This window comes from Bos indicus x Bos taurus, chromosome X, assembly GCF_003369695.1.
Source record: "Bos indicus x Bos taurus breed Angus x Brahman F1 hybrid chromosome X, Bos_hybrid_MaternalHap_v2.0, whole genome shotgun sequence".
In the NCBI taxonomy this organism is placed as follows: Eukaryota; Metazoa; Chordata; class Mammalia; order Artiodactyla; family Bovidae; genus Bos; species Bos indicus x Bos taurus.
Window position 1 is genome coordinate 90,080,145 of NC_040105.1, and position 15,893 is coordinate 90,096,037.

General features: G+C 41.4%; 1 protein-coding gene across 2 annotated transcripts; it reads left to right on the plus strand.

Moving 5' to 3' along the window:
* Nucleotides 1-2,869: 2,869 nt before the first annotated feature.
* LOC113887295 (transcription elongation factor A protein-like 5) lies at nucleotides 2,870-6,120 on the plus strand. Of its 2 annotated transcripts, none has more exons than XM_027534362.1 (2): nucleotides 2,870-2,970; nucleotides 5,588-6,120. In XM_027534362.1, the coding sequence occupies exon 2, from the start codon at nucleotides 5,595-5,597 to the stop codon at nucleotides 6,024-6,026; it is 432 nt and encodes a 143-aa protein (XP_027390163.1). In that variant the 5' UTR covers nucleotides 2,870-2,970; nucleotides 5,588-5,594; the 3' UTR covers nucleotides 6,027-6,120. The 2 variants fall into 2 exon arrangements, with proteins under 2 accessions (XP_027390163.1, XP_027390164.1); XM_027534363.1 differs by lacking the exon at nucleotides 2,870-2,970 and adding an exon at nucleotides 4,725-4,899.
* Nucleotides 6,121-15,893: the final 9,773 nt, after the last annotated feature.

A 15,893-nucleotide genomic window follows, 5' to 3' on the forward strand; every position in this document is an offset into this window, starting at 1 on the left:
GATATTTCTCTAAAGAAGATATGTAAATATCCAATGAGCACATGAAAGGATGCTCAATATCATCAGTCATTAGGAAAATGCAAATCAAAGCTACTTCTCACCAACTAGGATTATAAAAATAAAAAATGGAAATTAACAAATGTTTTGGAGAATGTGGAGAAATTGTAACCCTCATACATTGCTGGTAGGAGTGCGGAATATTGCAGCCACTATGGAAAACAGTTTGGCAGTTCCTCAAATAGTTAGACATAGAAACATAGAATTACCATATGACCTAGCAACTCTATTCCTAGGCATATACTCAAAAGAAATAAAAACATACATCCACATAAAAAACATACCTAAATGTTTAATGCAGCACTAGTCACAATTGTCAAAAGGTAGAAACAACCCAGATATCCATCAATGTTTGAATGGATAAACAAAATATGATATAGACATAAAATGAAGTATTTTCAGCCATAAAGAGAAATGAAATACTGTACATGCTGCAATGTGGATGAACCTTGAAAACATTATGCTAAGTGAAAGAAGTCAGACATAAGAGGTCACACATTGCATGATTCCATTTATATAAAATATTCCATAGAAGCAGGAGGTAGATTAGTTGTTGCTAGGGACTAGGGGAAAGGGAGAATTGGGAGTGACTGTTTAATGGGTATGGAATTGATGACAATGTTTTGGAACTAGATAGAGGTGATAGATTCACAATATCATGAGTGTACTGTATGACACTGAGTTTTACACATTAAAATGGTTAACCATTAATGTTAATTTTTCCTAAGAAATAGTCCTATTTGAAAAAAGATGCATGTGAAAATATATTTTCTAGGTCAATTGACCTTCCTTCATTTTTTACATTACCCCATTTGAGCATTTGAAGAAAGTAACAGATACTATCCTAGTCAAATGTGGAGAAGGCAATGGCACCACACTCCAGTACTCTTGCCTGGAAAATCCCATGGATGGAGGAGCCTGGTAGGCTGCAGTCCATGGGGTCGCTAGGAGCGGACACGACTGAGCGACTTCACTTTCACTTTTCACTTTCATGCCTTGGGGAAGGAAATGGCAACCCACTCCAGTGTTCTTGCCTGGAGAATCCCAGGGACGGGGGAGCCTGGTGGGCTGCCGTCTATGGGGTCGCACAGAGTCGGACATGACTGAAGCAACTTAGCAGCAGTAGTCAAATGTACACACCCAGTAATATCCTACCCGCCCCTCCCCCACACACACACACATAGACGCACATCATTTTGAACATTATTCCAGGGGTTTCTTTAGTTAAGAATGCCTGAACCCAAGGAGTAAGTGCTCTCCTTTAACATAGATCTGCTGCTATTTGTCTCTTCTGGTCTCATTCCCAAGTAGCTGCTTCTCCTCTGCCTTTTCTCGACCTCATAGCTCCTGCTTCTTCATGATGTCAACCAGCTCATGTCTCAGGATTTCTGAGGTTCCTAGGATATAGATCTTCTTTTCATAAGTCTACATGCTTTACTACCTTTTAAACATGTGTAACCTTGCCTATTATTTCAGGTGGTTCACAGACTCCCTCAGTTGAAAACATCTGGTCCAGTCAATCAGTATGGTTGGCTTGTCAGAATTCCTTAGAATTCTGACACTGGTCTATATCTGGCTGAGAGGACGCCAGGGCAGGTGTGAACTGGCAGGCACCAACTCTGCTGGTTGGCTAGGCTCCTCCAAGATGCCCTGGAGGTAAAGATAATAGAGCTGAAAGACCCAGCAGGCTGCATCTCCCTAGCTAGGTGGTAGGCAGCAGATAGACAGAATCAAGGAAATTTCCACTTGGGCACTGGGAATAATGGCAGACAACAAGCAGGTATGGAGGCTTTCCCCACAACAATCACTTCTATAGGCTTTATGGAAACCGTCTGCTGCAGGGGTCTAGAAGGGATCTGTTTTGGTCTCCAATTGTCAGAACAGCATTCCCATCTCTGCTGGAATTGAGTAATCTCTGTGGGAATTTGGGGGAGGAAGGGAGGAACCAAAAGCATTTATTGAAGTCACCATCTTGGTCACCTCTCCATGTATATTTTTGGAGTAAGCAACAGTCAGGTAGGGCAGGGAAGATCAGATCATGTTCGGCACTCCTCAAATGCTCAGCTGCCTTTAAGCTGGTTAAACCTCTGAATGAAATAGCCTTAGGCCAGATTTTCAAGACTGATATTGTGTTAAGCATCACATACCAGCAAGTGCACTTAGCACTCAGCTATTGTTTGGGAATATTAAATACATGGATTTTTCAGTAGAATATGACATGTATGAAAACTAAAAAAAATTATTTTATATGTAGCCAATCGAATCCACTTTCTATATAGTAAAAATTAATATTAGAAACTTAACTTGCTCTCAGAATTCGGGGTCTTGTTTTTTTCCTCTATCTTCAACATGTTCTTTTACACAAATGAAAAGAGCTTTATTTAACTTATAAGAGTAACTCATGCTGTGAGGAATACATTAAATAAAACTGAAAAAAAATTATTTAGAAGAAAATCGCTGTTTCAACTACCTGCTTCCCTACCTGCCAATCCACCCTGTACTTATTATGTGAAGACAGAAGGAGTGACAACCAGGGTCAGAGTAGAGAAGTAGGAGGGGACAGGCATTTTGAGATCAAAGGAGAGAAAGAAATTCCTCAGAAATGTACCAGTGGGGCCAGTAGCCCTGGGAGAAGATATGTCGGCTGATAAGGCAGCATAAATACAAACCACAGGAGCAGGGGCCCCATTTGACCTCTGGGATTAGTCATGACCAAAATGATGGACAGGGCCTCAGGCAGTGAGGGAAGGGGACTGAAGGAGGGTGAGCTGGGAGGGGGCAAGTGAAGGGAGGAAATGGGCTGACTTCTGACGCACCTATTGCAGGAGGGAGGAGAACTAGGCACCCGAGCCCACTGGTGACACTCCTTCCTGTGATCCAGAGCTGACGCCTGCAGAAGTCCCTCTCCTCCAGGTATCAGTTCCCTATTTCCGTGGAGGAAGATAGATTTCAGACTGAAGGTCAGAGGAGACAACTGCCCAATAGCCCCACAGGTCACAAGTTGGTACCAGCCAGAGCAGGGGAGGGGGAGACTTGAGGTAGGGATAGTAACGGAAACAGAGGCTACGCAGGATCCAGTCTGCTTTCCAGATGCACCCCTATTCATTCTCCCACCCCTATTCATTTTGGTGCAGAAAACTGTGTGAGTGTTGGGGGAGAGGTCCAGGTATCACTTATTCCCTAGTTAAGTACTGGCTTATGGCAGCAAGGCGTCCCTGGTAGCTCAGCTGGTAAAGAATCTGCCTGCAATGCAGGAGACCCTGGTTCAATTCCTGGGTCAGGAAGCTCCTCTGGAGAAGGGACAGGCTATCCACTCCAGTATTCTTAGGGTTCCCTGGTGGTTCAGATGGTAAAGATTCTGCCTTTAATGCAGGAGACATGGGTTGAGAAGATCCCCTGGAGAAGGGAATGGCTACCCACTCCAATATTCTTGCCTGGAGAAGCCCATAGAGAGGAGCCTGGTGGGTGACTGAGTGACTTTCACTTTATGGGAGCAAGAAATTTGAGAAGGAAGCATCTCCCTGGAATGGTCACAAAAATCACTGCTGTTTATGGACCCCTAGGGTGGGGGTGGCAAAAGGCAAAGACCAGAGCAGGTTCAGGACTGGATTCTCTCGATCCCTTCCCTGATGTTTATCCATTTGGTGCAAGAGACAGAGGACTCGGTGGGAGGAGATAGAGAAGGGCCAGAAGATGAGAATGGGTACCAGTTGGGATCTCCTAGGAGGCAGTGTATCAGGGACATTTGAGGAGGGAGAAGGCCAGGGGAGGGAGATGGAGAGGAAATGGTCTGATCCTTCCAGGATGGAGGGAAGAGGACAAAGCCTGGGAACCCAGAATGGGGAGGCAGACCCCTTTGCAAAGGGTCTGAGCCTGTTCTTCTTCATATTTGATCCATTTTGGAAAGGAGGGAGAGGGGAATAAGGGTGAGGGGAGGGGGAGAGGTGCTAAAGAGGAAGGGGACAGAGGTTCAGTCTGGAAAGCAGCTCCCTATAGGGCAGGAGAGGCTTCTGAACTAGGAAGGGTCAAGAGGAGGTAACATGGACCAAAATTTTAACTGAGTTTGGAAATAATTTATCTCTTGCATTGCAGAAAAATGTGGTCTTTCTGTGTATGTGGAGAGGGAAGGCATGGCAGGAATGTTCTGGACATTTCTTCCCAGCTCCATGACTCTACCATCACCATTTTTCAGAATGAGTGATGGGTTCATTCTATCTGGGTGTCCAGGGGTGGGGGTTTGGAGGGCAAAGACCTGAGCACAGCTCGCTCTGTCTTCTGAACATTAATGCCCTGAACCTCACAAGAAAAAGTGAGACAGAAATTTGGAAGGAAGATTGGGAAACAGAAATACTTTGGAAAAAATCTTTCTCTGCCATTTCTCATGGCAAAAAGAAAAACGGAGGCTGTTAGGGAGGGACTGTAGAAGGGGAACAGTGAAGCAGGGGCAAGGGCAAGGGGATGGCAGGAGCTGGGAAAGTTTTGACAAGCAGTGGGAAAAGAATCAGTTTCCCCAGTGGCTCAGTGGTAAAGAATCTACCTGCAATGCTTGGTTGGGAAGATCCCCTGGAGGAGGACATGATAACCCACTCCAGTACTCTTGTCTGAGAAATCCCATGGACAGAAGAGCCTGGTGGGCTACAGTCCATAGGGTCACAAAGAGTCGGACATGACTGAAGCAACTGAGCATGCATGCAAGGGAAAAGAATCAGTATCCCCTTGCCAGTCATTCACTTCTCAATCCCTCATTCATCATCTGTCTCCTGTCTCTCTATAGATCTTCAGGTCTGTGGCTGTAGGCACCAACCCAGACAAGGAAAGGAAAGACCTGAAGTATCAGTGCAGGTCAGTGGGAGAGGGCAACTGCCCCAGAAGCCCTGGAAGCAGGAGTCACTAAAGCTTGAGAGAAGTTGGGGAGGCCACTATCTGCCACCCCTCCTCCAAGACTCCCTATTCCAGTTTCAGAATACATGGCCTTTGTCAGGACCCTAAGGGAGCATGGTGTTTTATCGTTGGTGAGGACAGAGGGGAGAACAAGGAAGTGAGAGTTGGTAGACATGATATCTATGAAGCCCTTGAAGATATCATAGTATCTCTGAAATCTGAGAACTGGCCACTGTTCAGTTGTATCTGCAGTTCTAGAAGTCTTACAACTGTAGACAAGAGGAAAAAGAAACTGGACAGAATTCTTGCAGGTCAGTCTAAGTTGGGACCACCAGGTTAAAACTGTTATGGGCATAGTCAAGACCAGAGCAAAGTTTAGGGACACATCTGCTCTTATGGACTTGTCAGCATAGCCCACTTAAATGTAGGGAGAAGTACTTACAGAAGTGTCTGCAAGGCGGGCTCATATAAACATGTGTGCCAACCTTGCAGACACAGGGAAAGAAAGGAGAAAATATATGGGCGGGAGTGCACCTGAAAGTTGGGATAGGCTGATAAAGATCCTAAATCATAGAGGCAACTATTTATCAGGACCTGTATTTCACCACCTAAATCCTGTCTACTTTGTCTCCATTTTGTCTCCTAACAGGAAAAGGATGGCAAATCTCAACATGGAGAAGGTCTACATAGAAAATGAAGGAAAGCCAGAAAATGAAGGAAACTTAGACAATGAAGGAAAGCCAGAAGATGAAGTACAGCCTGAAAATGAAGGAGAGTCAAATGAGAAAGAAAAGCCAGAAGTGGAGAAGAGGTCAGAACAGGAACCAGAGGTCCAGAATGAGAGGAAACCAGACAATGAGAGACAACCAGCAGGTGAGGGGAAGCAAGAAAAGCAGGGCAAGTCCGAAGCTGAGGGAAATCCACTCAGGGAGGGCAAGCCGGAATCCCAGGCAAAGCCAGAGAGCCAGTCTCACGCTGCCGAAAAGCGCCCTGCTGAAGATTATGTGCCCCGGAAGGCAAAAAGAAAAACGGACAGGAAGACAGAGGATTCCCCCACAGACTGCAGATTCTCTGGGTTATGGCAGTAGAGGAGATTATCTTTTCATCTGTACTTTCCCCACTAAAGAACACAGATTACTTTTTGTCATAAAATAATTAATAAAAGATTTTAAAAATAGTAAAGTACATACAAAGCAATCAAAATAACTGCTTAGTGAGTTTATGAAAGTAGGGGATACACTTAAAATACCTGTTGTCAGAATGTGAAATGATGTGTGAAACACAATATCTCTGGGACTTGAAGCTGGAAGAATCAACTTGGCAGTTATTACAGATTCACTGCTGTAGAAAACAGTCCTGTGATCTGTGATTTGGGGATAAAACTTGCCTTCCAGGGCTATGGAAAAGATCAGATGATACACTGACTGTGTAAGCTGTGTTGGGCTGGCTCCTATGCTCTCCCCTGCACTATCAAGACCAGAACTCCATCAGATGTTTGAGAGAGGGCTGGGTGAAGTCTCAAGTGTGTCCATAAATAAATTCAGACAGCTGAGAGGTGGGTGCCACTCTGCCCTGGGTAATGCTGTGCCTGAAGCACACTCTACCTCTTCTCATGGGTCCTGTATTCTCTTAAGTGCCCCACTGCTGCTGGTGCAGTGAACTCTTCAAGGTAACACAGCTTCTTTGATTTCTCTAGAGTCCCTAGTGAGTTATACCCCACTATGTTCCCTACTGGCTTCCTAGATGGTGCTGCTGCTGCTGCTAAGTCATTTCAGTCGTGTCCGACTCTGTGTGACCCCAGAGACGGCAGCCCACCACGCTCCCCCATCCCTGGGATTCTCCAGGCAAGAACACTGGAGTGGGTTGCCATTTCCTTCTCCAATGCATGAAAGTGAAAAGTGAAAGGGAAGTCGCTCAGTCGTGTCCAACTCTTAGCGACCCCATGGACTGCAGTCTATCAGGCTCCTCCATCCATGGGATTTTCCAGGCAAGAGTACTGGAGTGGGATGCCATTGCCTTCCCCTGGTAAATAATCCACCTGCCAGTGCAGAAGACATATGATACATGGGTTTGATCCCTGGGTTGGGAAGATCCCCTGGACAAGGGCATGACAACCCACTACAGTATTCTCGCCTAGAGAATTCACATGGACAAAGGAGCCTGGTGGGCTAAAGTCCATAGGGTTGCAAAGAGTCAGACACAACTGAAGCAACTAAGCATGTACACGCACTCATGTTCCCTACTGAACTAAGGAGAAAGTCCGTCTTCTCACATTCAGTTCAGTTCATTCACTCAGTCATGTCCGACTTCGCAACCCCATGGACTGAAGCACACCAGGCTTCCCTGTCCAGCACCAACTCCCAGAGCTTGCTCAAACTCCTATCTATTGAGTCGGTGATGCCATCCAACCATTTCATCCTCTGTTGTCCCCTTCTCCTAATGCCTTCAGTCTTTCCTAGCATCAGGGTCATGAGTCAGTTCTTCGCCTCAGGTAGCCAAAATATCAGAGCTTCAGCTTCAGCATCAGTCCTTCCAATGAATATTTAGGACTGATTTGCTTTAGGATTGACTGGTTTGATGTCCCTGCAGTCCAAGGGACTCTCAAGAGTCTTCTCCAACAACATAGTTCAAAATTGAAGAAGCATCAATTTTTCAGCACTCAGCCTTCTTTATGGTCCAGCTCTCATATCCATACATGACTACTGGAAAAACCATAGCTTTGACTTTAAGGATCTTTGCTGGCAAAGTAATGTCTCTGCTTTTTAATATGCTGTCTAGGTTGGTCATAGCTTTTCTTTCAAGGACCAAGTGCCTTTTAATTTCATGGCTGCAATCACCATCTGCAGTGATTTTGGAGCCAAAGAAAATAAAGTCTGTCATGCTTTCCATTGTTTCCCCATCTATTTGCCATGAAGTGATGGGACCAGATGCCATGATCTTTGGTTTTTTTGATGTTGAGTTTTAAGCCAGCTTTTTCACTCTCCTCTTTCACTTTCATCAAGAGGCTCTTTAGTTCCTCTTTACTTTCTGCCATAAGGGTGGTGCCATCTGCATATCTGAAGTTATGGATATTTCTCCCAGCAATCTTGAATCCAGCTTGTGCTTCATCCAGCTTGGCATTTCTCATGATGTACTCTGCATATAAGTTAAATAAGCAGGGTGACAATATACAGTCTTGACTTACTCCTTCCTCAATTTGGAACCAGTTCATTGTTCCATGTCCAGTTCTAACTGTTGCTTCTTGACTTGCATACAGGTTTCTCAAGAGGCAGGTCAGGTGTTCTGGTATTCCCATCTCTTGAACAATTTTCCACAGTTTGTTGTGATCCACACAGTCAAAGGCTTTAGCATAGTCAATGAAGCAGAAGTAGATGTTTTTCTGGAATTCTCTTGCTTTTTCTATGATCCAACAGATATTGGCAATTTGATGTCTGGTTCTTCTGCAATTTCTAAATCCAGCTTGAACATCTTCAAATTCTCACTTAGCTGGTAAAGAATCTGCCTGCAGTGCAGGAGACCCTGGTTTGATTCCTGTGTCAGGAAGATCCACTGGAGAAGAGATAGGCTACCCACTCCAGTATTCTTGGGCTTCCCTGGTGGCTCAGTCGGTAAAGAATCCTCTTACAATACAGGAGACCTGGGTTTGATCCCTGGTTTGGGAATATCCCCTGGAGAAAGGAATGGCTACCCACTCCAGTATTAATGATAGCCTGGGGAATTCCACGGCCTGCATAGTCCTCGGGGTCATACAGAGTTGGACGTGACTTCTCACATTGCTGCTGCTGCTGCTAAGTCGCTTCAGTCATGTCCGACTCTGTGCGACCCCATAGATGGCAGCCCACCAGGCTCCCCTGTTCCTGGGATTTTCCAAGCAAGAACACTGGAGTGGGTTGCCATTTCCTTCTCCAATGCATGAAAGGGAAAAGTGAAAGTGAAGTCGCTCAGTCGTGTCCGACTCTTAGCGATCCCATGGACTGCAGCCCACCGGGCTCCTCTGTCCATGGGATTTTCCAGGCAAGAGTACTGGAGTAGAGTGCCATTGCCTTCTCCGACTTCTCACATTATAGTTTTATAAATGCTGACATGAAATGTGGAAAAATGCTTTGCAAAATCTTTCTTTTATATCTATTTATTTTTTACTATACGGGTCTTTGTTACTGCACACAGACTTTTTCTAGTTGCGGAGAGTGGGGGCTTCTCTCTAGTGTGGTGCATGAGCTTCTCATTATGGTGGCTTCTCTTGTTGCAGGGCACAGGCTCTAGGTGCACAAGCTCAGTAGTTGTGGCTCACAGGCTTAGTTGCTCTGTGGTATCTGGGATCTTCCCAGACCAGGGATTGAATCCATGTCCCCTTCATTGGCAAGCAGACTCTTTACTGCTGGACCACCAGGGAAATCCCTGCAAAATCTTAATTAATGCATTTTTCAGGCATTATAATTAGCCTACTAGACTTTCCCTTTTCAAAATAAAGATTTTATCTTACTCATTTGGGTACCTATAACACATAATAAAAGCTTTAAAAATCAATACACTAATTACTGAGTCAGAACGCCTCAATTCTTGACCCAGTTCTGTCCCTGACTGAATACAACGCCTTGAGCATGTAATTTCATTCTTCAGCAACTAAAACTTGCCAATCCAAAAGGAACACAGCAAGAGAGGGGTTATACCATAATCCTTTGCTAAATAATTCTAACATTGGATATATAGTGTTTCTCAAAGTTTGCTAGCTACTAGCAGACAAATCACCTACCTTGATGTGTATCATCTACCTTGGTCTGCTTGCTTTCCAAATAAAGTCATTATTCCTTGCCTAAACACCTTGTCTCCCAAATTATTGGTCTGTCATGAGGTGGTGAGCAGAGCGAGCCTGGACTTGGGAACAAGGGCGGCTGAGCCAGCTGGGAGCTTTGCTGCTTGAGGCTAGCTAGCCCTGATCAGGGAATATTGGGGCAAGACCCTAGCAGCTGCTGGGACCATTTGTCCTGAGGATCTTCCCTTCAAAATTCCCTGAAGTGGCACTGGCTGCCCCAGCACTGGGCAGTTGAAGCAAGGAACTGACAAACTTCTGAGAGCTGACCAACTTGATTTTGTAGAATAAGTTCCTCCAGTGTGCACACTGGGAACATATTCCCCCCTCAATTTGGGCTTTTCCTTTATGGGACAAGTCAGTTTGATTGGGGTACCTTGTTGAAGAGGGAAATTATTGTTGGACTCTATCTGATTTAGAACCAGTTAGTTGGGAACTAGTTCATTGGTTTTGTTTTAGTTTTGTGTGCATTGATGCTAGAATTTGTTTGAGACTTTTGTATTAGAATTTGTATTTTTTTGTGTTTTGGTATTATTAAACTTATAAAAATGGGAAATATTTCACCTATCCCAAATATATGGGACATGTATGAGATATGTTAAGATCCAAAGAGTGATGGTCCCTGAATGGGTCACCCAAGTATTATATGATCTTGCAGTTAGAATTGTTTTGCAAAAGAGAGGAGATTCTACAGGTAGATATTTTTATGCTATTTCATCAGGAGGAGAAGAAATCAGAGGGTTGCCCCCTTATGGTATAGCAGTCTGAAGGGAAACCCAAGGGAGAACCTGTTCTACAAGGAGAAGAGAGAGGAAATGAGAGTGGAGACATATTATTTCAAAACTTAAAACCCCCTCTAACCTATCCAGTTTTCCCACTGGCTGAAAAGGCTGCACTGGCAGTTTTTCCAACTGCCCCTCACCATACCACCAACATATTCACTCCTTTCACCACCTCCTATTTCCCCTACCCATGAAAATCAAATAGAAGTTTCTATGTTCACCCCCAGAGCACAGGGCCCTGGCTTAGCATTACCATCTAAGGCCTTGGATGGACTTGAGGTGTCCAATTCTAATTTCCCCACAGGCGTCCTGGGTAACCGAGAGTGGGGAACAAGTTGATTGACTTTCTAATAGACATCACTCCCAAAACCTTCCCTATTTATTTGAAGAGGCTTGTAAGTATTAAACATAGAGGAAACAAAGTTATTCTAGGAGAAACTTCCCTATATCATGGAGATGCAAATGTCCTATCTGATCTTCTCAGGAACCCTCATCTTTGCCATACTTTTAAAATGCAAAATTTGAAAAGATGGTAAAGTAATTTAGAAATTAATTTGTTAAGGGTAAATAGAAATTCCAACTGTGTTTCTGTAAATATTTGGCCATCCAGACAAGTGAGCTTGATTTGTTCCATCTTCCAGAAACCTAACTTTAATCCAACCACTTTTGTAAACTGATGGGTTTTACATTTCTGTACCTGACTCAGGGCTGAAATTGTGAAATGAGAACTATGAAGTCTCTCTGTTTGCTTCTGTGTTTGCATGTGTCTCTGTCTTTGGATAACATTGTTAAGGTTGATTTGTGGATGAGCTCTGTTCAGCTGGCTTAAAGAAACGTAAATGCTTACAAACCAAACAATTCTAAGTAAAAGAAAAATTAAGCTAAATGAGTTTCAGTTTCACTTGAACTGGGAAATGTTCAATATTAAATTAATACCTGGCATTAACATTTAAATTTATTGATCCAATTAATATAGATCTGTCTTCAAAGTCATCAACATTAAGTATAATACTTTAACTGCATTTAGATTTAATACAAATTAAATGAAATCTTGTTCTATCTGTTGCAAATTTGTCAGCAAGAAAAATAACTTGATATGTTGAAACTTTAAAGTAAATATAAACAAAATAAGAGCTTCTGGTAAACTCTATAAGAATAATTATGTTTTAAAAATCATCTAAAATAGTGTCTCTGGATTTTAGTAACTATTACTTGCCTCTTGGTTTTCACTAGAAACTAAGGTTTTCAAGAGTCAGGGATTCTAAATTAAATATATAATTAGGGCTACTGAAAATAATATTTCAGTATGTGTTTTTGGTTAGGAAGGTATAAGGAATAGAACTACATTTTACTGAGAAAGTTTTATGCATGGTCAGGATTAATAAAATTTAGATTGAAGTTAACTAAGTAAATGGATTTTGATAAGTAAGTTAACACAAGACTAGAATTTGATCTGTTAGAAGTGCTCCTTTTTGATAACAGATTATATGAGCTTCTGTGCCCTCAGGTGACCCATATTTTTTTCTTTTAATCATTTTGTGACTTTAGTTAAATAAGTATTGTTTCACAGTGACCTATGATCCTGTTGTGTTTAAAAGCTTTTTGGTATTTTTTGATAAAAGTTCCCAAGTCAAATTATAAGGAAGTTCCTTTGACCTTTAGCTAACTTTGGGATGCTTCAAAGGGCCCCCTGAAACACCCCAGAGAGAGATACTAAATTAGTTAAGTTCACTTGGTATGTTAGATTACATGTGAAGTGTTGTCAAATGAGTAATAAGTCTTCTTATGTTATATTGTATGGTAAATGCTACAGGTATTCTAGAGATTATATGGAGTTCCTAAAATTCTGATACATCCTGGTAAAATTATCAATCATACTTCTAGCTATTATCTGAAAGTGTTATATGTCCCAGCAGTAACCAAGTTACTTTGTCAATTGCATTATAATCAGATTTAAATGTGCCTTCTTAAGTCTTTTGTCATTATAGAGTTACGGCTTCACTATGATGCCATTGCAAAAAACACTTCCTCGGCAAGATTTATAAAAAGGACTTTTGGGATAAATACAAGTCTCTGATATTCAGACCATAATCCTGAACTAAGAAACTGAAGAGTGGGAAAACTAATGGCTTTATAACCTGTCAACAGAAGGGATTGGACACATAGGACTGTGTGAACTGGTGAATATGCTTATAATATTTATGGTTTCTGTCTGAAAAATTACTGACTTAATTCTGTGTCTTTTCAAGGGTAAGGAAAACCTTCCCCTTACACAAATTATGACTTATAGTAATTTGGTAAATTATTAGCATTGTAAACAGAATTGAAACATTTATCTTTTTCTGTCTACCTGGTTAATCCTGCCAGTAGCATATGCTTGTCTCAAAGATTAAGCCATGCATGTCTAAGTGCACAGGGCTGGTACTGTGGACGGCTCATTAAATCAGTTATGGTTCCTTTGGTCACTTATAACAACTGAATTACAGCTAGTTACACTAATCTTTGTTTTAATTTGCTCTTTCTTTCCAAATTTTTTCTGCTTTGTGTCTCCGTGCTGTACTATGTCCTTGTCAATGTTACTAGTTGAATTACTTATATCCTGTCTATTTTATCAGATTGTTGTTTCTCTTAATATCCAGTGTGTAACCAGGCCTCCAACAAAAATTCTATGGCTGACAAAAAGAACTATACAGAAATGCTATGTTCTGGTGGGGAAATTTGTTTCTCACAAGGGTACATGATAGAAATTGTGAAACTAATTTAACTATATACTAGAGTTAATTACGGAGAAGGCAATGGCACCCCACTCTAGTACTCTTGCCTGGAAACTCCCATGGACAGAGGAGCCTGGTAGGCTGCAGTCCATGGGGTCGCTAAGAGTCGGACACGACTAAGCGACTTCACTTTCACTTTTCACTTTCATGCATTGGAGAAGGAAAAAAAAACACTCCAGTGTTCTTGCCTGGAGAGTCCCAGGGACGGGGGAGCCTGGTGGGCTGCCGTCTCTGGGGTTGCACAGAGTCGGACACGACTGAAGTGACTTAGCAGCAGCAGCAGAGTTAATTAAATAATTAAATAAATTATGCATAAAGGAGAACCAGGTTTCTCACTGTCAGAGATAGAAATTAAAAATAAAAAATAAGAGGAGAGAAAGCTAAATGGATATGTGTAGTACTGGATTACAGTCACATGTATTAGTATGAACTTGTGTGTGTCTTTATGTCATTTGTATCTATAGAGATACAAATAGCTATAGATATACATGGTAAATAAATGTAGAGATTGTATATATACAGTTTGATATGCATCTCCTTGATCTATCAGCTGACAAATTTGAGAAGCAATGACACCCAAGTAGCAACCAGAATACCCTGCACTCAGATCTTAATTACTAAATATGATTATCCAATAAAATTAACCAAGACTTCTCAGAGAAATGGCTGATTATTGGGCTGGGAAAAGGATAAAACCAGATGAATCTGGAAGATTCCATAGTACCAGAAAGCAAGGAAGCAGAAAAAGGATAAAGGTATGCCAACCTGAAAGAGCTCCCAATTGCCAAGGCTAGAAAATTTGGGCAAAAAAACCCCAAATGATTGTATTGTGTCATAACCCTGAAGACTTAAAAATCCATGTGTCACACTGATAGGAACAAATAATTGTATGACTAAATAAATGGGAGAGTATATTTCTTACATAATAATTTCAAATATTAAATGTAGAAGGAAATGAGGGATATGAAGAGCTACCCTCAGAACATCACAGTAATATTTTTTTCAAATCCACAGAATGTTTGCACAGTCTCAAGTTATCTAACCCCATATATTTATCAATTACTGTGGTTGTTTTCAGACATATCCACAAATTCTTTGATGTTCCTCCCTCCAGGAAGTAGAGTTTAATTCCCTTCCTCTCTAATATGGGCTAGACTTAGTAACTTGCTTCTAAACAAACAGAATATGAAAAGAGAAAAACAGTAATTTTACAAGTGGAGAAACGCAGCAGTCATCTTAATCAAATGATCACAGTTAACCTCACCAGTGATCAGTCATGCTGATGTCATGTAACCCTGACATTGTGATAAAAAAGGACACTTTCCCCAAATTAATAACAGCCACTGTAATTATAAGAAAACATAAGACAAATCCAAATTGAGGACCATTTTACAAAATACCTCACTCTTTAGAAGTGTCAAGGTTATGAAAAATAAGGAAAGACTGAGAAATTGTCATAGAATAAAGAGACATATTAACCAAATGCAACACTGTGTGCTGGATTGAATCCTGGGACAAGAAAAGGATAGTAGTGAAAAACCTGGAGAAATCGGAATAATTCTGTGATTTAGTTAATTGTAATGCACAAATGTTCATTTGTTTTTTTTATAAATATACCACAATTATTAGGCAAAGCAGGATGAAGTGTTTACAGAAATGCTTTGTACTATCTTTCAAACACTTCTTTAGAACTAAAATTATTTCAACACAAAAAGTTTAAAAAATAAACTAGACTGAGTTTCAAGAACCCAAAACAAAACTCTCTTAATGAATGAAAGTGATTGAATAGTTGAGAAAACAAACTGAAACATAATTGAACAAATTCATTATTCAGTGAGAAAGGGAAGATTTGACAGACCACAGCTGACAGCAATTACTGGAAAAAATAAAATTATTCCATGATTATACCAGAAAATTAGAACTACTTAATAAATTCATTGCATGCATATATATATATATATATATATATGCATTATGTGTTTGTGTGTGGAATAGTACTCTCTAAATACTGTTCTGCCACTTTATTCATTCAAAAATACGACTTCAATATAATTTGCTGTCACTGCATGTGCATTATTTCATTACTTTTAATTTCTGCACAACTTCCACAGTATGGATAATTTATTTAACCATTCTCTTCTGAGTGAAAATTTAAATCGTTTCTGTCACCTTGAACTTTCATCACTGGAGTGGTTACAAAGTTGAACCAGATAAGGTTTTTTGTTCTAATGGACTTACAGATAAATAAGGGATTCAAAGTAGAAAGTCAAAAAAACAGGGGGAAAGCGTTAGGATAGGTAAATAGAATGCCTCAGAGATAAGGTAGCACAGGCAACTAAGGCAGAATCAAGAGGTCAGCAAAAAAGACTTTCTTTCCACTATAAACTTAATTTTTAACAGCACCCAGAGAGCAGCAATAGCACTGTCTCCCCAACAACTCTGGTTTTTTGCCACAGGAAAAAGTTGCCTGGTCTAAGCTGTAGTACAGCTAAAATGTGCCTCCCTGCAACCCAGCAACATGCTCCACACAGATGTGAACCTCAAGGCTTAAGCAAAGCAATCTCAAGAATCTAGCTGAGGTGAGTCTTG